The following is a 22,420-nucleotide window of genomic DNA, read 5'->3' on the forward strand; positions in this document are numbered from 1 at the left end:
GTACCCATTGTTTAAATCAAGTAGGTTAACAATAAATTACGGTTTTGACATGTTCCACGATTTCGTAGCTTTAACTCAATAAAATTGTATAGGTAATTACTTCAAATCACGTGTTATGCATTAATACGATACTTATAGGTTATACTTAAGGGGGCTGCAGCACTACATTTTTTCCATACATTTAGACCAATAAGCGAAAGAAAATTAAACATACTTCCAGTAGCTCGATTTCAATTTTGAAAACGGAATTCGATTTACATTCCTCTTTTCTAAGTTTACTCGGAAGTGGATTTTTATATATTTAATTTCGTCCCTATCTACAACAAAGTTAAGTATAAGTTTATTTTGAGAAAAATGTAAACTTATTATGCATTATATTATATTAACTAAAAATAAAATCGTAAATCTACTTCCGAGCAAACCTAGAAAATAGACTAACGAATATAATCATCTTTTCAAAATTAATATAAGTCGATCAAAACAACCTGAATTTTCATTTCTCTTTTGGTACTGTTTGCATAAAATTGCTGTCCTAGAGCAGGAGCAAAAGTATTTACTTCGTGTTTATTGACTTGTGCATGCGCGTATGGGCGTTAGAACATTTCTAAGAATCTTAGTAGCCATAACAATAGTACCCTCATTCCGAACGATTATAAATCAATTAGAGCTAATGACTACGGAAATGAAATAATAATATATTATATAATAATTGTAAAGTATAAAATATATGGTAATAAGTAAATTTATGTTACTACAAAACAAAATATGATTAGTTGTGTTCAAGTATTCAGCCGGTTAAGTTCAATTTGTTTTTCTTGTCCGTGATTACTTTTTTAAATTTTAAAATGAATGAAGACTGGCGTTTTGGTAAAAAAGCGCGTCTCAAGCTATGTGCACCACGGAAAAAACCAAATTTGGCTAACTTGAAACGCAAAAAACTCGAAGATCATGAAAACAATGATGAGGTAGGTATTTATAATATATTGAATAGATTGAATTTTAGATTCTGAACGGACTGATGAATGTATTGATTTTACAATGATGTGTGTTTTTTTTTTTTTTTTTTTATTTGTGCCTGGGGACAAAATTTCTACCAGTAATAGTGCTTCGATTTTTGACTTCAGCCTCTTTTCTGAAAGGAAAGTGAATCTAGTTGGTACTTTGGGGGGTCAAAAGTAAAAAATTTCCAATACTTTTCAAACGCGCAGGGAAAAAACCTAAAAAAATAACGGAAAAACGGGAATTTTTACGCAAAACCAGTTTTCGACAAAATCGATAATTTCATTTTACTGTAACTCAAAAAATAATAACTGTAAACACTTGAAATTTTCACCAAATGTTTATATTAGCGTTGTCTACACCTGGTTAATTTTTCAAAGTATTTTGACTTTTTTTGAGCTATTTATAGACAATTTAAATTTTCGATTTGTCTAAGTATTTTTTTTTGAAATATCCAAGAAAAAAAATTGGCAGCCCAAAAAATTTTGAAAATTTAATACGATGTTACTTATAAGTTGTTCTAATCAGAGATAAAAAAAATCAAAAATCGTTTGTCACAATTTTTTTTTATAGGCGCTTAAAGTTTAAATTTTGACAAATTACATAAAAATGACGAAAATTTGCAAATTATTTTGAGTTAGAAATTCATAAAAAAATTTCTTTTTAAATATAAGATTTGAGAATGTAATACAAGATTCCTCATATGTTATTTGTCTATTTTAATCAAAAAAAAAAATTTGCACGCGTTTTTAAATATTATTTATATTGTTTTAAACATTTAATTTAAAAATATATATATATTTATAGCATACACTTCTTTTTAAACTATAGACAAATGAAATAATTGTGGGACCATCTACTTCGACTATATTTTGTTCCACAACCCCAGAAAATACATTGATTACTACAAATATTCTAGCCACACCAAAAAAAAAAAACCTGATGAATGTCTCAAGAAATTTAGAAAACTCTTTTTCATACCCTTCACAAAATGAAATCAGCGTAAAAGTTAATCCGTGGGAAACACTTGAAGGTAGACGAATTGTAGATATCAAACATCTATTTCGTTCACTGCAATCAATTCACCATCAAGGTTTTAATTGTACTTTCCGTGATTTGGAGTTTTTAAACGAAATACGTAAGGGATATCTCAGCACTTTTCAATTTAAATGCAAAGTATGTGGCATTACAGAAAATATAAATAATGAGGATGAGATCTGTAACAGTAAAAATGTTAATATTAATATGGCTATAGTAAGCGCTACAGTTAATACCGGACAAGGCTATAGTCAATTAGAAGAATTTGCTGCGACATTAAATATGCCCAATATGTGTAATAGAACGTATCAAGATTTTCATAATACTATGTATATGCATATGAACACCATAGCATTGAATGAAATGCAGTTAGCGGGACAAGAAGAAAAACGATTAGCGATAGAAAATGGTCAAGTTGACCATTTAGGACGACCTAAAATTGCAGTAGTCGCTGATGGCGCTTGGAGTAAGCGATCTTACAAAACTAAATACAACGCACTGTCCGGAGTTGTAAGTAAAAAATAAACTACATATTATAAAAAACATAGTTCCTAAGCATATAAAATTAAATATATTCTAATAATATAAAACATGTATCTATAATAATAATTATATTATATTATTATATTATTATACTATATTATATAATAAATACAATAGTAGTATAATATAATATAATATATAGGTATATGAATAATTATTTATGTTACGTGATATTTAACAAAATATATTTATAGGCTTGTATTATTGGTGCAAAAACAAAAAAAGTTATATTTTGTGGAGTCAGAAACAAATATTGTTGTATATGTCAATTAGCTGAAAACCGTGACGAAATAGCACAGGATCATGTATGTTTCAAAAATTGGAATTCGGCCTCAACCGCGATGGAAGCCGATATTATTGTTGAAGGGTTCAAGCAAAGTCTGCATATGCATAATGTTATATATTCTCAGTTAATAGGTAAGTGACTTTATTTTTTTTTTTTGCATAAATATTTTCATTTACTTATACGTTGTATTATTGAATATATTATAAAAAAGGAGATGGTGACAGTAGTATTATGAAACGTTTAAGATTGGAAAAGCCATATGGTACAAATGTTGTTATAAAAAAAGTAGAATGTACTAATCATTTACTACGTAACTACATAAATCGTCTTAGAGATATAAGTGGGAAAAGAAAAAATGATAAAGGAGATGTCATACCTGGTTGTTATCGGAAAGTGGTTCATGATCGCTTACTTAGGCTTCGGTATGCTGTCACTGAAGCGATAAAATATAGAAGACTTGAACAAACAGATCGCACATATGAAGCAACACTGACTTTACTCAAAGCAGATATAACAAACGGACCTAATCATGTTTTCGGAGACCACACTAAATGCCAATCGTATTTTTGTGAGGGTCAAAAGAAAGGTATGTAATTTTTATTTGTGTACTGTATGTTTGTATGACATTTATGATTTATAGAATAAAAACTTAAAAATAACTATAAATAACTCATAATATATAAATTTCAAGTTAATAGTTTTTAAATAACGACAAAATAAGAAAATCGTTGTATGAGAAATGAGAATTAGATAATTTACGAGTGAATATATACCTAATATGTAACTTCAAACGCACGTAAAAATTAACTTGAATTTCCAGTAAACTTATTTGTATTATTTGTTAAATGTAGGAAAATTTAAGGGGAATTTTTTAATATATTTTTAAAACTTAGATATAAATAGAAAAATTGTTATATATTCTAACTCGAAAAAATGCCAATTTTCGTGATATTGATAAATTTTATCAACATTTTAACTTTAGGCGCTCATAAAAAATTACTGTAGACGAATGCTCGGCTTTTTTTAATGTTCAATAACAACAACTTATGAGGACGGTTATAATACATTTTCAAGATTTTTGACCTATAAATAGTTAAAAAATAATCGCAGTATTTTGAAAATATTATGGTGCATATAATCATTCTGTGATGCATCATCTACGGTTATATTTTTAGAGTTACAATAAAAAAACAAATTCTCAGTTTTTTCTTAAATTATTGTTTGGTTTTCTTGACGCTTGTATTATATATGTTTTAGGAGAAGAAAACATCGTACCCGATTTAAAAATCTTTGGTGTTTGGGATGATATTTGTAGAGCCCGAAATCTTCTAACTTATCATACCGAAAGTTTAATGTATGGCTATAATAACAATTCAGCTGAACTTTATAATTCAATTTTAACCAAATATGTCGGAGGGAAACGCGTAAATTTTTCATTAAAAGGGTCTTATCAACTAAGGTGTAGCGCAGCAGTCACTGCATATAATTCAGGACCAAACCGTCTTTCTTTGTTTAACAAACATGTAACAAATAAAAGCCCAGGGAGATTTACAAAAATGTATATTAAAAGGCATATAGTAAGAGCTGAAACTCGAAAACGACGGCGATGTCTTTTTAGTGGACCAAAAAATAGAAAAAAATGTACAACAATAGGAGGACCAGATGAAAACTATGGAAATGTGTCTCATGACCCACTTTCTGAACTTACTGATGTTGAAATCAAACAGTTAAAAAATAAGTTCATGGAAAATTTAAAATTAACTGAAAAACAAATTATAGACTTAGAAATGAATACTAAAAGACAACATCAATGTGATGAATGGCATTTGGAGCGAAAAAAAAGGTAGATATTTCATATTTTTTTAACAAAATAATAAGTTTATATGAATGTTTTAAAATGTTTTAAAATGTATACATTTTTATTTTTTAGACTCACTGCTTCAGTGTTTGGTAAATTATGTAAAATGCGCCAAACCACGTCTCGCGAAAAGGTAATAAAAGAAATGTTGTATGGGACTTTTAGTGGTAATGCTGCTACGCGATATGGAATTGCACACGAAGATATGGCTAAAGAAGAGTTGGAGAAAAAAATTGGAAAAAAAATTGAAAGTGCAGGTTTATTTGTAGATGCAAATTTACAATTTTTAGCGGCGTCTCCCGATGGACTAATAGACAATGATAGTCTCGTCGAAATTAAATGTCCAGCGTCTGCTAAGAGTTTTACTCCAGAAGAAGGAATTTTAATGAAAAAAATAAAAAGTTGCACTATTGAAAACGGTCAACTACATCTAAAAAGAAATGATAGTTACTTTTATCAAGTCCAGGGTCAACTGCACATAACACGCAAAATGTTTTGTTATTTTTGTATCTGGACACCTAAAGGTAATATTATTTTGTTTTGAACTAATAGGATTCTAATTAAAATGTATAATAAATAAGTTATTTGTGTACAGGTTTGATGTATGAAAAAATTGAAAAAGACGATGATTTCTGGGATAAAAATATGAAGTCTCAACTAACAACATTTTTTACAGAATACTTTTTATCTGAAGTTTTAAAAGACAGTCTAATATTGAATGAATAAATATAATATTTACGAGAAATTCAAACCCTTTTTTATAAATGTTTTTATTATTCATTTGATTGTCAAATCATTTTTTGGTTATAGTTCATAACTATGAAATAACAAAGTGACTCTCTTGTGTAGTATAATGTAATTGCACATTTTTGCGAATTGCAGCGAAAGCCGAGTAGTGAGTAGGTAATATAATAGTAAAAGATAACGCGCGCAATTGAACATATTTAGTCATTTTTATAGCATTTTAATTATACGTAGTTCTGGGAATTCGTAATACTGTCGACCGATAGTCCGAGGCACGCGATAATGGATTACACACACTAATGTTCATTTACTACTCACACATAGACATAGCCCATTCATGTTATGTGAATTGCCTAAATATTACTCCTTAAAACATGATACGCTGGAGCCCCCTTAATCACAGAATAGGTGAAACTACTACAACTATTCCGTTACTTAAAAGTTAATGTCTATGTTTTTTATAATATGGCAGTCGACCGATTAGCGTAATCCGTTTTTACATAATATTATTGTTAAAAATTTATCACCTCGGGCCTCATACTACGAATTTCGGTATAAAAATGTCCAACCCTAGGAAAAAATATCCCCATATTACATTATTAGGTACCTACTCTGATAAAAATTATTTATGTAGATATTTCTTACAAATAGGTATATTATATATTATACTTATCATTTAAAAAATTAATATATATTAAATAATATCCTTAAATAAAATATTACGTTTCGATGATAATGTGTAAGATACTTATAAGAATTTAAAATGTTTCGGTAATTGTGTTATGTAATGTTATCAACATAATATAATATAACAAAAGGTAAAAGGTTAAACTTATACATATTTTATCTGTAATAGACTCACGACGTAATTTGAATACGGGTCAGTGAGCTTTTCACTATTTGTGCACCCCCAAAATTATTGGCCTATGGTTACGTACGCATTACACGAGCGATGAATCCTGTTTGAATTGTATTATAGGTAAGGTACCAGGTACCTACTTAGTACTTACTAATATTCGTGCCACCAGGACTAGGACACTGGACGTAAATACAACAATACGACATTTTAAATGTACACATTTTTATCATTGTAATAATTATCCTTGACTTAGATGATCGAAGATCAAAGATCCTTGAATGTTGATCGATATTCGCGATACCTCGGCACTGATAATTTTCATCGGTGATAAGAGATAATTGATAATACGGATCATGCGTAATAGCATTTTTCGCGTACATAATAATAATATTGTAATTGTAAATATTGTAATACTCCAATCCAATGTACGGTAATAGACGTCGTAGGACATACGTAACATTATTGTAATATTATTAATTAGTAATTACCTACTGTGTATTATTAATATTACACGTTATCCTTCGGTGTTAGGTTCATCGTCATCGTCGTCGTCGTTTTAGCTGACCGTTCGACGACAATAATAAATTAATAAATAAATAACAGTGCTGTGATTATGGTTTTTCGAACGACGATCGCATCGTCTGGCCCGCATAGGCGGAATAACAACCGTGAGCAGCTGTGATGACATTTCAAGAACAGGTCGTCCCTCCTCCGTCGCACAACGACACATCCACGATAGGCTGTCTGCACGGTCTGTCCACGTTCGCCAAGCTCTACACGCTCACCGTACTCGACGACTGTTTCTCGGTGTCGGACCTGCGCGCCGTGATCGTTCGGGCCCTGTACGACACGCTGCACTTTGTCAGCTTCGACCGATTCCAGGTAGACATATTCAACTCGCTAGTGCTGTTTGAGAGTCTGCTGCTTGTCCTGTTGATATTCGTGTGGGGCAAGTACAGCGGAGACATCTACCAGCGTTTCCTGTCTACCGGTTGGTAACACATCGTTTTCGGAACGTTCTGTCAGAGTTTGTAGTTAGGTGGAGGTACTCAACAGACGTTCGTGTTTGTTTTTCCAGACACTGTGGTTGATGAACTAAGGGAGGACGTGTCCCAGTTGAAGTTGCCCAAATCGTACACCCCGCGCATATAATGAGCGATAAATTGAAAAAATTTTTTCAAAAAAAAAAAGCTGACGTCAAATTCAAAAGAGCGGGGCCCGGTCACCGTTTGAATGAAGGTGCCGCCACAGCCAAGAACGTAGCCAAACCGGGCGAGACGTCTCGTGCCTGTAGAGTTGAACCTACCGATGAAGCCAAACAGGCGGCAGCTGCAGCCTTGGCCCGGTTTGAGAGTAAAAAGACCACCACTGGCCCTCTTAACATGTGAGTTAAATTTCGTACCGCATTAGGCGGTCTGTTGTGAGAATAATGTTTAATATATGTTGCAAGCGGGTACAATTTTGATTTTCAGTTCGTTGGCTGCCATCAAGTCAAGAGCTAGAAAAGAAATGGAAGCTGAGAGAAAAAACATGAATCAAAACATAGATACATTTACACGTTCAGAAGAAGAAATTACAAATGCGGAAGTCCCTGGCCAGTTAGCTGCTAGTGGTATTTTTTTCCAATGCCCAATGATAGGTAAGTTCTAATTTTTTATATTTCATTAGATTTACTGGACTAGTTAAAAAAAAAAAAATGTGTTAATTAAATAAATTGCATTTAGGCTTGGAAGTCTTGCCACAAGAAGAATGGCATGTAAAAATTGAAGAATTTATAAAAGAACAAATGAAAGATGATCCTATACTACAATCGATTCTACTAATCCAAAACTGCAATCACAATAGGACCAAGGTAAAATAAAATCTTCCTAGCTAATACTGTAGAATTAACTAAACCATTTTACTAATAATTTTCTGTTGAATAGGTTGAAGAGTGTATTAAGTTGCTGGTAACATATGCAGAAAATATCATTAGGAATAAGGATGAAGAAAAATATCGGAAAATCAGATTAACGAATAAGACATTTGTGGAAAAAGTGTTGCCAATTAAAGGAGCAATTGAGTTCTTAGAATCTATTGGTTTTGTTAAAAAAAGACTTATGTACCAAGAACAAGAAGAAGATTTTTTAGTTTTCCCAGAAGAATGTTTAAGTGATTTAGCTTCAGTGCAGACCACTGTGGACGATTTGCAGTCTGCAGAACGCATTCAATTGGTCTTGGATAGAAATGCTCAGGTTCTTTTACCGTCACAAGCATCAAAACAAGTGTCATTACCTCCAGAGTTTTTCATAATCTCTACTGCTGAAATTAAAGCAGAACATCAAAAAAGGTAAATACAATAAATAATTATTGACATAAATGATGTAGATTGTCTTCAATTTATCCATAACAAAAAATTAGCTTCCACATAGAATAAGTTATTTATCATGAAAATTTAATGCTAAGGATTTTAGTGAGTTAGTTTTGAGCAAAACCATTTTTGTTTATGAATTATGGGTGACATTAGCATGTGGCGTAAGTCCTTTTAATGGATAAACAGTACTTTTTTCAAATGAAAAATAAACATAACATACACAAATATTAAATGACACAACTTATTTATTTAATTTTAGAACTGAAAAATTGGAGAGTGAAATGATTTTAAAAACTAAAAATATGCGTATGAAAGAGCAAAACAGATATAAATCAAATTACAAGTACTGTTTAATTCGAGTGAAGTTTCCTGACTGTTTGATTTTACAGGTAAACTTTTATTGATTATAATTTATTTTAAGGTTAGGTTATGCTTCTTGTCTTCGACTCACTAGTGCATAACAAGACAAATTTACGCTCTGCAGATCACGTTTAGCTTCATTAGTTTAAAAATTAGAGTGAACCGACTTATTATGATGCTTGATTGTAAGAATATTATTTGTGTTTGTATGTAGCGAGATTTTTTTTACAATAGTTCAATTTTGTAGCAAGTTTTGCTCATAACTCACTTGAAAACTCCTCATACAAACACAGATAATTTTCTTACCATCAACTTTCTTCATTGGTCAATTTACTCTAATTTTTAAACTAACCGACTTAAACGTAATCTGTTAAGCGTACATTTGCTATGTTATGCACATGTAAGACGGAAACTGCGAGTATGTGTGTAACGTCCTTTTAAATGTCATTTATTTAATATTGTATAATTTATTCAATCAGGGTACATTTGGTGTCAATGAGCATTTGTCCGACGTACTCGAATTTGTCAAAGAAAGCGTATTTGACGAAGAACGTCCATTCAAGCTGATACAACCCAGTGGAAGTACGTTTGGTATCGAGCACGAGAACATGACCTTAAGCGATTTGAACTTAGTGCCTACCACTGTTTTACTTTTTACAAATGATCCCCCTGAAAATAATGAGGAACATCCTTATTTAAAAGACGAGCTCATGGCGTTGGTTCAATAACTTTTAATTACATTTTTTTTTTTCTAATCAATTGTGATAAATTTCAATAACCAATTTAATTGTGTATTGTTTAACTTATACTTGGGTACAATCAATGAATATATTTAATTAGTTTCTTTTTGACTTTGTTAATTATATAATATAATTTATCTCATACTTTGTTACAAAAAAAAAAAAATATGTATTAATTCTAAAAATGTAACATTTCTTTTCTTTTAATTTATTTATACTGTTTCATCTAAACCAGCCACATATATTTAAAACACTGCATAGAAATTATAATTGTTATTTTGATCCTTTTGATAAGGTAAACATTATATTTCTCATTTTCATTTGAAAAATAAGTATCATGTTCATATATATTAAAATTTATTTTTTAAATGTCCACAGAAACTATTGAAACATATTGTAATATTGTGTATTATTATGGTAAAATAAATTTATAATTTATGAAAATTACATTTTTTTTTTCGTCTATAAGTAACCGTACAGATGTGAGGAATATTAAAATATTGCTTACGACTAATGGCTATTGAATTAGAATATGTGAGTACTGAAATTTGTACCAATCATAATTATTTATCAGTAATATTAATTATTATTAGATATCATAATAATGTCACAATAAAATTGTACAAACTTATAAGTATAAGTATTTAAAAGTTTCTCATAAATGTATGTCACAACTATATTATTTACCATAAAAATAAAACATAGTAAATAGGCCAAGGAAAGTAGGGGTAGGCTTTTATTATGAACTTCCCTTTAATTCCACCACTGAACGATGATAAAGTAGATATAGTCTATTGATTTTAAATTTTATAATTTATTACTCAAGTAAAAATATGTGAAAAGATTCTAAGATCAACTAAAATTCCCATTGAAATAAAATTTTTCACCCTACACAATCAATGTCACTTGTAAAATATTCTGAATTATTGGTTAAAGTTGGTTGTCAGTGCACTACATTATGCTTTCCTCTCATCCACGTACAAAATGGCTGATGTGCATTCAGCAAAACCGGCTTTGATAATAATAGTTGACCTATTCGTGGAAAGTAAGAAATTTCCATGAAAAAAATATTAAATTTTACATTAATTTTGTAGTGATAAAATAGCAATATTACTAATATTTATACTATACCACCGTATAAATATTAAATTTTATCATTACTTCCATAATTATTATTTCTAAAAACAAAATATTTAAATTTATGAAATTTGTACAGTAGATTTTTAATTTTTACACAATTAAAGTAAAAAAGTAATCTATACTAAAAATTTTTATATCTACCTACTATCAAGATAAAAAGGCAATATATTTTATACTAATAACTTGCATAAAAATTGATTTACAAAGTTATTATGTTCCTAACTTTAAAATTAATAATAAGTCAATTCACACTAATATAATACCTAACATCACAAGACTGTTCTACCAAACACAAATATGGTATATCGGAAATGGAGAGAGAAAACAAATAGTATGCTGGACTTACTTATTAAAATTGTTAATTTCAGTCTTGTGGTAAATGCCTTATCCTAATCACCTTTCTCACCTATGCAATAACAATAAATATAAGTATTAAATATAAAAAGTATAATTGACATTTTTTAATTGTTAGTGTTACATAATAAATTAAAAATAAATACTATTCGTTATTCAAGAATCATTAAGTATGTTGGCAAAATCTTTTTTTATTAAGTCTATTTGTTGTAAAATGCTATTGTATTTAGTCTGACATTCGTCAATTAAAATTGTTATCCTCTCAGATACTTGATCAAACCGCTGTTTATTGAACTTTCCTTGATTGAACAATACTTCATTAGTTTCTTCCAAACCAGCAATTTTTACATCAAGTTTACGCAAAGTTTCTTCTAATTCTAGTATTTCCATAGCATCGTTATTAATATAATATTTTCTAAAAAATAACAATAATTACTCATATTTTATCATATTAAATGTGATCAAACTTAATAATAAAAAACTCATAAAACACAAAATAATATACCTTGCTTCTTCTTCTTTTAATGTATTTTTTTTAGCAAACAATTCAGACAGATTTTCTTCTTCAATAATTTGTTCAAAATGCTTGCTCATCAGATTACTGATTTGAGTTTTTAATGTGGACAGCAAATTTGATACATTCCTTTTACTTTTTAAAAATGATATATCACCCATTATGTTTTTAAACTCTTCTGGACTAAAAAAAATAAAAATAAAATGAATATGTTTAATAGTTAGGTACATAAATATTTATAACTTACATATGTAAAATATGAAAATATTATAGAAATTAATTACCCAACACAATCACTAATTTCTTCAAATGTTTTATTGATAGCTTCGAGAAATTTTGTATATCTGGGTGGATCTTTGGACACTATTTCTTTAAACGCTACACTTATATTCATGTGATCTGAAAATGGCTGAATGTTGGAATCTTGTACTTCATTTTGAGGTTTGTCGGTGACCATTGGTTGGTGTATGGCTTGATTATCCATTTTGATACTTGTTAACTAATAATAATACATTAATTACAATAATCTCAGTTTTGTATGCATTAAATGTGTATATTTATAAAAATAATTGTGCTGCATGCATTATAGTTTTGAAAAATAGCATATGGATTTCTAGTCACAGATAAGTAGATAGTTCTGATACCTAGTTGATTGATGTCAAAAGTAGACATTTACAGAATATTTTTGTGCATGCACTTAAATTATCAGGTTTAGGGCTTGGGCTTCAACTAATGGTTGAACATTAATTATGACTGTGTTAACATTCGTATCAAACTTCAAATTGATCAATTTTAGTTAGTTTGAAATTTTTAATCAAGTCAAATATCATGCGCATTATGAGAAATAAATAAAGTTCGAAAGAAATGAGAATCGAATCTATGGGAATTATTTATAGATTTTGAACTCACATCAATATTTCAACAGTACGAACGACTCACAACAGTCACCAGAACTGTAGACAACAGACGTTGTGTCTTACTGTAGTAGTTTGGTTTTTCAACGACTACAATTCTTGATTGAAACTCGTAATTCCGGGATTCGTAACGAAACAAAAAAACATTTATAAGTTATTTGAACAAATAACAGCAACAAGCCAACAACTAAGACAAAAAACTGAAAAAACGTTTGAATTAGAATTTGAATCGTTATCACAAGACACAAACAGAGTCAGACGCATATTATACTATGTTATGTTTTTCACGGAATCAGCATAGATAATAAAGACAAGGATAGGCCAAGCCCACAGACAAATAAAATGTTACCTCTACCAGCTCTACAGCTAGTGATACCACGGTTATCTATACGGTGTAGTAGACCATGTTACTAACCACGGTTTCAGGAGAAATATTCAAAATCGTGATGTCAAGGCCAACAATATTGTTAATTAGTCGTTCAATTAAATAAGGCCAAATTTTAAAATAAATAGAAAACCAGGTTATTGCATCTGATGACTAATATTATGTCGGAACAAATGCACTTTACCAACCCCCTCACGATTTTCAATTTTTTTTTTCAGACGACTTGTTTTTTTATGCTTAAAACGATGGTGTATTTTTTTTTCCGGAAACCATTATTTTGGAAGTTATAGTCTTCCAAAGTTTGCGATTTTACGTTTATTCGCATGCGCGCAACACCAGTACACCACTACTTTACTGCCGCAGTATGGGCAGTGATTACACAGTTTGCGGCACTCGTCGCTCCGCTCCGCAAATCGAAAATATCCCTCGATTTGCTGTGTAAAACCACCTTGGGTAGGCCTCGGAATTAAACAATGTTGTTAAAAAGCAATTATCTTCGCAGGTAGATGACCGACTAATGGTTACCTATTTACCTATATATATTATATTATTTTTGTTATTATATAAGTACCTATATAGCATATTATAATATTAAATATATTTTACATTTTTACAGTATTTATTTATTATTTATTCACCCAAAAAATGACTATGTCCCACAACTTGTTAAAATACTTAAGAAAAAATATTAAAATTTCTTGTAGGCGCAGCGCGTGGCAGTCAAGCGCATAAACGTAAAATCACAAACTTTGGAAGGCTATAACTTCCAAAATAATGGTTTCCGGGAAAAAAAATACACCATCGTTTTAAGCATATAAAAACAAGTCGTCTGAAAAAGAAAAATTTGAAAATCGTGAGGGGGTTGGTAAAGTGCACTTTAGCCATTATGTCTGTATATTTCTGTAAAAGAACATAAAAGTTATCAAAATTAATTGTATAATGTTGAGAATAAGTTAATAAATAAATAAAAATAAAAAAATATCAACAAAAGTCTAAATTGAAGTAGTGTCGTTTGGACACTCCCTTCCATCAAGCCGTCCAGTTTTGTATATTAATCAACCATATTACTTATTGCATTGTTTATACAGATTATATATATTTTCTTTTAATAATAAAAAAAAACTCTAAAACAAATTACCGTAGATACTTGAAATTTTCACTGAATGTTTATATAGGCGTTTTCTATATTTGATAAAATTTTCAAAATATTTAAATTTGTTTTGAGCTGTTTAATGACATTTTAATTTTTCAACTTTTTTGGTTTTTTTTCTATAAATATCGATAACAATTTATTTTTTGGGTATAAAAGCTTGAAAATTTAATACAAGGCTTCTAACACATTGTAACAATAGCAGTTAAAAAATATTAAAAATACATATAGGCACGACTTTTTTTTATAAGCATTTAAAGTTCAAATTTTGACTAAATAAGTAAAAATTACGGCAATGTTCAAATTTTCTTAGATAGAAATTCATAAAAGTTTTTCTTTTTAATTCAAAGATTTGAAAATTTTTAATAATCTATAATATATCCTAGACAGATAAACCCGTTTCCGCTCAGAATCGTTTTTCGTAAACAATGATATAATATCATTGAATTCATATTTAATTCCATCCATTATAGTAACCCACTTATAACCTTCTGTACAGCAGAGCGACATCTACGACTTACCCGCTTTTTTTGAATTTGTACCTATTAATTATCAAAAGTTGATGCGGTTTCACCAATCAATATAAGAATGAACAAAATTAAAATATTATACGGTTTTAGAAAAACATAAACCAAAAAGAGTAAACAAAAATAATTCGAAAAAGTTAACAATTTTTAAATATTTTCTAATTATTGAAGTAATTATGGGGATAGATGACCTCTGATAATATTTTTCGTTAATTTTAATGCACACAAAATAGTACCCATTTGGTTTATAATTTCAAAAATAGATTGCAATCTCTAGCTCTCAGCTGAATTATCATTTTTTTGCTCTTCATGATAGTTTATAAGTATTTTCGTAAATATATATGAATACCTTTACTATAACTGTACTGTCTGTACTGATTAATTGGTAATAAATATTAAATAATAAATAATTCATAGTTATAAATTAAGGCATATAATATTGAAACGCAGCGGGCAATCTGTGTTTTTGATAAGAGGGGGAATAACCAGTGTAGGTAACGTGATTATAAAGACATTTTACGCATCATCTGACCGGTGAGCACTGCGTACAACAACATAACCAACAATCCGTACTCATACGTTCGTTCCTTTTTTCCGAGTGTTCCGTCTTTTATCTGGGAACGGGACTCACACTTTGATTTGGATTTCGGCACTTACCGCTTTCTTACCTTTTGTTTTTCTCCGACGGCTTTTCACTAAAGGTAAGTCTTGTACACTTGTATTCACCCGCATTTGGATAGTTTGATATTAAACGTGTCGTCTTGTCCCTCATAAATGTCGTTGCCCTGATGAGCATGTATGCACCGTAACGGCGTGTGACGTGACATGTGTTGCGAACTTGAATATCTGCGATTGATGTTAATACCACGTTTGTGTTTGTTTGCAGTTAAATATGGCAGAGACTCGCGGTAATTTCCGCGGTGGATTCGGCAGGGGAGGGTCCCGCGGCAGAGGACGTGGACGCGGTCGCGGCCGTGGCAGAGGCAAGGAAGCCGAAAAGGAATGGGTGCCAGTTACCAAGCTTGGCCGTCTGGTAAAAGATGGTAAAATCTCGTCGTTGGAGGAGATCTACTTGTTCTCTTTGCCGATTAAGGTGAGTTCGGTCGTTATCTTCAGTCACACCTTTGACAGATCCAACGTTCTAAGCAGCATGCAGCATTGCGTGCAGGCTGTAACATTTATTAATTGTGTGTGTGTGTGTGTGTGTTAGGAATTCGAAATTATTGACTTTTTCATTGGTTCTTCACTTAATGATGAAGTCTTGAAAATCATGCCTGTCCAGAAACAGACCCGTGCTGGTCAACGTACAAGGTTTAAGGCTTTTGTCGGTATGTATGATTCATAATAATGTTAATAATAATTAATAACAGTGTTACGATAACTGTTTGATTGTACAATAGATTGTATATTTAAGGTATACCTATTTTTTTGTTGAAATTAAGATATTTTTATTAACTTCTTTTAAATTGTTTTATATTTACCTATAAATGTATTCTTAGAATTTAATTTTATCTTAACTCTTAAATATATTTATTTATATAGTTGACGAGTAACTATTAAGTTATATTAATTTAAGTAGTTAAATAACTTTCAATTAGAAAATATCCCGTCATCTGACTCAACAATGTTGATTAATATTAAATAATCGTATATAAAAACAAGAATCTGTCTAATGTCAATAACACTCATGATGTGAATATGTCTTAGCTATTGGTGACTCTAATGGACACATTGGATTGGGTGTTAAATGCTCTAAAGAAGTAGCAACAGCCATTCGAGGTGCTATAATTTTGGCTAAATTATCAGTAGTTCCTGTACGACGGGGCTATTGGGGAAACAAAATTGGAAAACCACACACAGTACCCTGCAAAGTATGATCACTTTAAGTTATTTTTATTTTGTTCAAGAATTTAATGACAGTTGTTAATTTGTTTGCTCTGTTGTTTTTCCCATCCAGGTCACAGGAAAGTGTGGATCAGTCGCTGTGCGTTTGATCCCAGCTCCAAGAGGAACTGGAATCGTCAGTGCCCCTGTTCCAAAAAAACTGTTGACAATGGCTGGAATTGAAGATTGTTACACATCTGCTCGTGGTTCCACCGGTACTCTGGGCAATTTCGGTAAGCGAGAAAGATAAAATATTATCTTTTATACTTATATTTATGCCAACAATTATTTATATTAATTATTTGTTCTGTTATTACAGCTAAGGCTACATATGCTGCCATTGCTAAGACATACGCTTATTTGACACCTGATTTGTGGAAAGATGTACCACTCAAAAAGACCCCATATTCCGAGTTTGCTGACCATCTTTCAAAATGTCACAAAGTTGTCCAGAATATCAGGGCAGATGTTTAATTTTATGTTAAAGGCATGATTGACATTGTTTTGTATCAAATAAAATGATGGAAAACCTATTCAGCTATTATTTATTTCTAGAGAATAGAAAAATTTCAATCTATAATATTCCCTAAAAGTATGTGTTGTTCTAAGTTATACCAATATGAAGAAATTAATTTTTATTCAAGAATTTTTCATTCTGTATCAAATATTTTACAACCATAAGTAGTTATTTTAACACTGAGGTTGATGTCTGTGACATTCTAAAATTTATTTTAATAATAATGCTCATGCAGGTTTTAATTAACATCCAGAGTTTTTGAGTTGTAAGGATTCACCAAACAATTATTAATAATATGTTAATTTGTTCACAGTAGTTTATACTATCAAAGAAATTTTATTTTATTATTTTCGCATTCATGTAGCAGGTGATCTACTATGGTAGTGACCTGTGAATTCGGAATGAGCGATATATGTAAAAATTAAAAACATTTTTAATAGTATAAAACATATTTTTTATTACGCGTAAGTCATTCATAAGAATATTTGTCAAATATAAAACAAAAAATAATACGCCAAGTAAAATAAAAATGTCTACTATAATGGACATTTTTAGTATTATTTAAAAAGTATGTTGAGGAATCACTGATGTCCATTATGCTTCAATCAGATGACGTTGTAAAAGTTCTGATGTAGTTCTTCTTTTTCAAAGTATTTTCATTTTAAGATGTTAATGTTGTCTTCTGGGTGTTGGTTCCTGTAGTTAGTGTGTCAACAAAATTTTCAATATGGTTTTTAGTCAAGTGATTATATATCTGTATAAAAAAGTATAATATAATATTAGGTAACAATAATTGTATATCACCAGCTGCTCTTAATAAAATACGATAGATCACCTGATTCACCTATAAAGAGGTTGTAGAATACTAAGTGATTGCTGTGACTTATTGAAAGCCATAAACGTTAAAATTGAATGTCAACATACATTTTTATTTCACTAAAGCAGAATATTTGAAATTTTGGCCAGGAAGTATATTACTTAATCTATTAGATAGGTTAGTTGTGGGAATAGTTGACTAACATAATATCTTTTAAACTAATAGTTTAAAATTTGATGCATGATGATTGATGCAATTAAAAGTTTTAAAAATATTATTATCTTGGACGGATTTCGAGTGTAACCACTGTTGCCATCGGGCTTAGTCACTACATTCTCAAAAAAAATTAGTTCCCGGCTAAGTAGAAAAAAGAAAAGTTCTCTGCAAAACTTAACTAAAAACATAACATTACACGGTTTTTGGTGATGATAACTAAGTTATAGAATACTTCATCATTGACTAGAAATGCTATTACACATTAACAGGGCCAGATTGGCCTGGCGAGTTGCCCGAGTAAAACTAGAAACTATGTTAAGAGTTTGAAGTAAAAAAATGGAGTCCAAGTATTGGACTTGCATAGACCATAGTTTGGTTGCAGGTGTTATTGATATTAAGTTTATTAGTTGGCTGATATTGTCCAATCCAGCCCTGTATGTTAATGTATTTCTAATCAATGCTATTCAAACTGCATTAAAATATGACCATACCTGCCTGTTGTGCATTCAATTTATCAGGAACTGCTTTTTTGATAGGAGAACTGCATTCTGTAGAATGCAAGTATGAAGAAAATGCAGGTTGGCGGCATTTGTTGCTGTCACATATTAAAATAATCACAGGGTTGTGACATTGATAATTTTAAATAGTATTTTATTTTATTAACACAATGAAAGGGTAACAAGACCACAAGCTACGAGTTCAGGAGTTACCGCACTATGCGGAGCATGCACACATTAGATAATACTACAATAAGAAACTGTAATTACGTATATTATAATGTAAAACATAAATTGCCATGACCGCACATTCCCATCCCGTCAGTTTGGCGTCTATGGTTAGAAGGGATTTTATTGTGTTTTCCTTTAATCATGGAGACAGATACATTCGTTTGTTGATAAATTATCAATCAGTTTTGTCATCTCAAAAACATAATATAGCTTTCTACAAAACTGATCGTAATTTGCATGAATAATGAAAAATTGTAATGAGCAGCTTAATTAAATAAGATACCTATATAATTGTTGAGCAGTACTTAAGCCGAAATTTTAATATAAACATGATAAATTGAATTGCATTTAATATTTTATGAGACATTTTGTATTAAAATCAAGTACATACAATATTCACTACACATTTCCTCATTTCTGTGTATTATTGGTTGTGTAATATTAAAACATACAATTTTTACATTAAAATAGTTCTAAAATTGGTGTTTGTTTAGACATTTCCATTGTGTGTCTCTAGAAAAACAAACAAAAAAAATCATAAGTTTTGAAATTTGATTATTTTTACCATCCCGATAGAAAAAAAAAGTATAATAGTAATAATTAGGTAAAATAAGCTTAATTAATTTTAAAAAATAATTATAAAACAATGATAATAATTGTCTACAAAAATAATAAGGAGAACAATAATGGTAGTCGGTCTTAATAATTAAACGTTATGTTGAAAATCAAAACTAAGGAAAAATTCTTTTTTCCAACAAAATTAAAACTTACTCTAGCATTCAAATCACATAAAAATGATACTAATTAATTCTGAGCTAGCCATGCATCAAAATATATAAAACAGATACTTAACAAAAAAAAAAAAAAGATACTAATAATTAAACAAGTTACAATTACACAAAAATAACCAAATGCATGAAAAAAATTAAACATTGATAAAAACTAAGTCTAGGCACCCAACTGGTTGTGTTACCTCAGTAAGCATTTGATTTTAATTTAGTATTTTGTTGTATACCATAACCATACACATCAACTCAATTGATATTTGATCTTCAAGTCAGTTAATCGATAACAAAATATCTGAAACATATTTATAAAAATTTGTGATAATTTAGGAAACCAATTATCATTATTATTATTGAATATTTGATTCTCAATGATTATAATGTTTAACTAAATTATGAGTAATTATCATTGATTTCAAATCGAATAAACTAGTTTCTTTGTTATTGTTAAACATTAATAAAATATTTTAAAATATGAACACATGAACACAAAAATTATGAATTAATATTTCAATACAGAATTTTGATTTTCCACCACCTACTCAGGCTATAATCATGACATGCCAAATTACAATATTAATTAATTCAATAGTTCAAATTTAATGGCAATTCACAATAATAATATATGATACTACCTGTGTGAAAAATAAATTTCAATTAGACAGAGATTATTTATGTTCTAGCAAAACTGTTGGTTTCTTCAGTTTATCACATTCATCGCATGTGAATAAGACACAATTAAATGTATAATTCTAAAAGATTTCTTAAAATAACCAAATAAACTTTACATACCTATGAGAATATTTTTATATATTATGTTTAACTAAAGTAATTTTAAATTTAATATAATCCATAATATTAGTTTAACAAATGTTATAATGTTAATAAGCTCAACAGTGTTTAACAACAATTTAGATTTCAACATTGAAAGCTAATTGTGTTAATTTACGAATAGGGGTAGTACAAATCTAATGAGCATCAAGATCAGAAAAAAAATATAATAATTTACAAAATAAATTTCAATAGTATAATTATCTAACATAATATTATTATTATTAATCCATTATTTCTAATAATCACGATTATAAATAATAAAAAAAAAAAATAAAAAAAAAATACTAGACAAAAAAAAATTCGATTCAAATATTTAAATGTAAGCAGCAAATAAACAACTAAAGTACGATATATTTTAATTTAATTTATATCATATTATTATAGACCTAAATAATATAAATGAAAAAAAATATATATAAACAAATTCCACAAATTGATTATCTAAGTTTAACAATTAATAATTTTAAATTGAGGAAAAATAAGTGAAACACATTTACCCTGATTTATGATATAAACTATTTCTAATAATTAAAATAGTTACATTACAAATATTATATTTTTATTTATAATAAAATATATATACGTAAAAAAATATATTTAGTCCCAGAAAAAAGCATATTAGGAAAAAGTGGCTTCAACGCAAGCAAGTAACGGGATAGGTAGTAGAAAAAAGCAGTTAGTTCTACTATATTTCGTCAGTGTCCTCCATTATGAATATAGGGCAGTTGGACGTTGAGTGTCCCATATTGTCACAATAAGAGCAAAAGAACTCATAACTGAAGACCGGAAAAAAAAACATACGAATAAAGGTATTAAATAAAATGTAAAGGAAAAAACTACATATTTCAGTTTGTTTAAGCAATATAAATTATTATCTACTAATCACTACAATCAAATCGGCGCATCCGAGTTGGGTCTCAGATTTTCAAAGTTACTATACTAGTTGGGTCCCAGATTTTTATAGGTATTCCACTAGTTCCTGAATATTTTTTGGTAAGTACTACACTATACTAAGATTTTCATTCCCATTTTAACACTGTCTATGATCTATTTAGACCACAGGTATGGTTAAAAAAGTATATTTTTAATTTAAGAAAATATAATTTAAATAAAACAACAGATTTTTTGTATATTTTATTATGATTTTTAATGAATATTAGAAGAATATTTTCAACTTTTCAAGAAACATTAGCATCTTATTTTGGTTATTTTAAAAGAATATCATTCTAGCCTCTAATTATATTTGTATATTCATTTTTTAGGTTTAATATTATTAGATACATGCATTAGATATAGACATCAGTAAGTATATTAAGATATCCAAAATTTTTTTTTTTCAATTTATAAATTAAGATTTCATGGTTATTTTGTTTAATCTGGAAAGCCTAGAGCCTCAATTAGTCCAGATTAATGAGGTTCTACTGTAATTAGAAAAAATGATTTTTATATAAATAACATATTCAACCACTAATAATACATATCTTATCAGATTTTTAGTTAATTAAATTCAAAATTTTTTTAAATTTGTACTTGAAAATTAACAGCAAGTTATAAACCATAACAGTATCCCCTTAAAAATTATCAACTATTTTAAGACTATCATATAGTCTAAAATTGGCGAAGAGACAGCTTCTAATATTGTTTAAAAAATAGTAACTTAGACAGGAATTTTCATTGGGAGTGGCAGGAGGTGGAATACATTCATTATTTCTTATAAAAATCACTGGGTAATGATATTATATAAATTATAAAAGGCTATGTGAGGATCAATTTCCCATAACCCTACCCCACACAATGTGTATAAAAAACATATTCAAACTCATGGTTTGATTAAGAATAAATAACAATTTAATAGACGGTTATATCTTAAAGCTT

General features: G+C 29.3%; 5 protein-coding genes across 14 annotated transcripts in view; 3 read left to right on the forward strand and 2 right to left on the reverse strand.

The window, feature by feature from the left end:
- The first annotated feature begins 845 nt into the window (after positions 1-845).
- On the forward strand, positions 846-5,793 carry LOC149057000 (uncharacterized). Its single transcript, XM_089223266.1, has 7 exons — positions 846-965; positions 1,831-2,547; positions 2,775-2,997; positions 3,078-3,452; positions 4,124-4,709; positions 4,797-5,248; positions 5,320-5,793. Exons 1-7 carry the CDS (start codon positions 846-848, stop codon positions 5,448-5,450), a joined length of 2,604 nt encoding a protein of 867 aa, XP_089079392.1. The 3' UTR covers positions 5,451-5,793.
- A 1,382-nt stretch (positions 5,794-7,175) lies between these two features.
- On the forward strand, positions 7,176-10,227 carry Gint3 (GDI interacting protein 3). Of its 2 annotated transcripts, XM_015515036.2 has the most exons (7): positions 7,176-7,318; positions 7,406-7,711; positions 7,800-7,966; positions 8,052-8,179; positions 8,253-8,656; positions 8,940-9,069; positions 9,520-10,227. In XM_015515036.2, exons 2-7 carry the CDS (start codon positions 7,479-7,481, stop codon positions 9,766-9,768), a joined length of 1,311 nt encoding a protein of 436 aa, XP_015370522.1. In that variant the 5' UTR covers positions 7,176-7,318; positions 7,406-7,478; the 3' UTR covers positions 9,769-10,227. The 2 variants fall into 2 exon arrangements, with proteins under 2 accessions (XP_015370522.1, XP_089078840.1); XM_089222714.1 differs by lacking the exon at positions 7,176-7,318 and having other exon boundaries at positions 7,502-7,711; positions 7,778-7,966.
- A 1,123-nt stretch (positions 10,228-11,350) lies between these two features.
- On the reverse strand, positions 11,351-12,960 carry LOC107166392 (uncharacterized). The gene is made up of 4 exons (XM_015515039.2): positions 12,698-12,960; positions 12,073-12,287; positions 11,780-11,971; positions 11,351-11,689 (listed from the first exon to the last, which is right to left on the reverse strand). Exons 2-4 carry the CDS (start codon positions 12,270-12,272, stop codon positions 11,431-11,433), a joined length of 651 nt encoding a protein of 216 aa, XP_015370525.1. The 5' UTR covers positions 12,273-12,287; positions 12,698-12,960; the 3' UTR covers positions 11,351-11,430.
- Positions 12,961-15,306: 2,346 nt separating this feature from the next.
- RpS2 (ribosomal protein S2) lies at positions 15,307-17,181 on the forward strand. The gene is made up of 6 exons (XM_015515035.2): positions 15,307-15,465; positions 15,651-15,857; positions 15,975-16,092; positions 16,472-16,635; positions 16,722-16,881; positions 16,968-17,181. The coding sequence occupies exons 2-6, from the start codon at positions 15,657-15,659 to the stop codon at positions 17,120-17,122; spliced, it is 798 nt and encodes a 265-aa protein (XP_015370521.1). The 5' UTR covers positions 15,307-15,465; positions 15,651-15,656; the 3' UTR covers positions 17,123-17,181.
- Positions 17,182-17,595: 414 nt separating this feature from the next.
- Positions 17,596-22,420, reverse strand: part of LOC107166395 (uncharacterized) — an 11,636-nt gene continuing 6,811 nt past the window's right edge. For 5 of the 9 annotated variants that reach the window (XM_089222715.1, XM_015515043.2, XM_015515042.2 and 2 more), the window contains exon 8: positions 19,971-21,321. In XM_089222715.1, the coding sequence (XP_089078841.1) occupies positions 21,231-21,321 (91 nt within the window). In that variant the 3' untranslated portion in view covers positions 19,971-21,230. Of the gene's footprint in view, positions 17,920-18,689; positions 18,794-18,948; positions 19,440-19,523; positions 21,322-22,420 lie in introns of those variants that run through there. The other 4 variants (XR_016190835.1, XR_016190833.1, XR_016190834.1 and 1 more) reach the window with 4 other exon arrangements.

The sequence above is a fragment of the Diuraphis noxia genome, unplaced genomic scaffold (genome assembly GCF_037042655.1).
Source record: "Diuraphis noxia isolate RWA-SAM2 unplaced genomic scaffold, SU_Dnox_SAM2 contig0003, whole genome shotgun sequence".
In the NCBI taxonomy this organism is placed as follows: domain Eukaryota; kingdom Metazoa; phylum Arthropoda; class Insecta; order Hemiptera; family Aphididae; genus Diuraphis; species Diuraphis noxia.

Excerpts from the sequence above, each read along its gene's own strand:
- LOC149057000 (XM_089223266.1), top strand. The coding sequence starts at position 846 with ATGAATGAAGACTGGCGTTTTGGTAAAAAAGCGCGTCTCAAGCTATGT. Across the intron at positions 2,548-2,774 it reads ACAACGCACTGTCCGGAGTT|GCTTGTATTATTGGTGCAAA; the intron begins GTAAGTAAAAAA and ends ATATATTTATAG. Across the intron at positions 2,998-3,077 it reads TATATATTCTCAGTTAATAG|GAGATGGTGACAGTAGTATT; the intron begins GTAAGTGACTTT and ends ATTATAAAAAAG.
- Gint3 (XM_015515036.2), top strand. The coding sequence starts at position 7,479 with ATGAGCGATAAATTGAAAAAATTTTTTCAAAAAAAAAAAGCTGACGTC. Across the intron at positions 8,180-8,252 it reads GCAATCACAATAGGACCAAG|GTTGAAGAGTGTATTAAGTT; the intron begins GTAAAATAAAAT and ends TCTGTTGAATAG. Across the intron at positions 8,657-8,939 it reads AAAGCAGAACATCAAAAAAG|AACTGAAAAATTGGAGAGTG; the intron begins GTAAATACAATA and ends ATTTAATTTTAG.
- LOC107166392 (XM_015515039.2), bottom strand. The coding sequence starts at position 12,272 with ATGGATAATCAAGCCATACACCAACCAATGGTCACCGACAAACCTCAA. Across the intron at positions 11,972-12,072 it reads GAAATTAGTGATTGTGTTGG|TCCAGAAGAGTTTAAAAACA; the intron begins GTAATTAATTTC and ends TATTTTTTTTAG. Across the intron at positions 11,690-11,779 it reads TTAAAAGAAGAAGAAGCAAG|AAAATATTATATTAATAACG; the intron begins GTATATTATTTT and ends GTTATTTTTTAG.
- RpS2 (XM_015515035.2), top strand. The coding sequence starts at position 15,657 with ATGGCAGAGACTCGCGGTAATTTCCGCGGTGGATTCGGCAGGGGAGGG. Across the intron at positions 16,093-16,471 it reads AAGGTTTAAGGCTTTTGTCG|CTATTGGTGACTCTAATGGA; the intron begins GTATGTATGATT and ends AATATGTCTTAG. Across the intron at positions 16,636-16,721 it reads CACACACAGTACCCTGCAAA|GTCACAGGAAAGTGTGGATC; the intron begins GTATGATCACTT and ends TTTCCCATCCAG.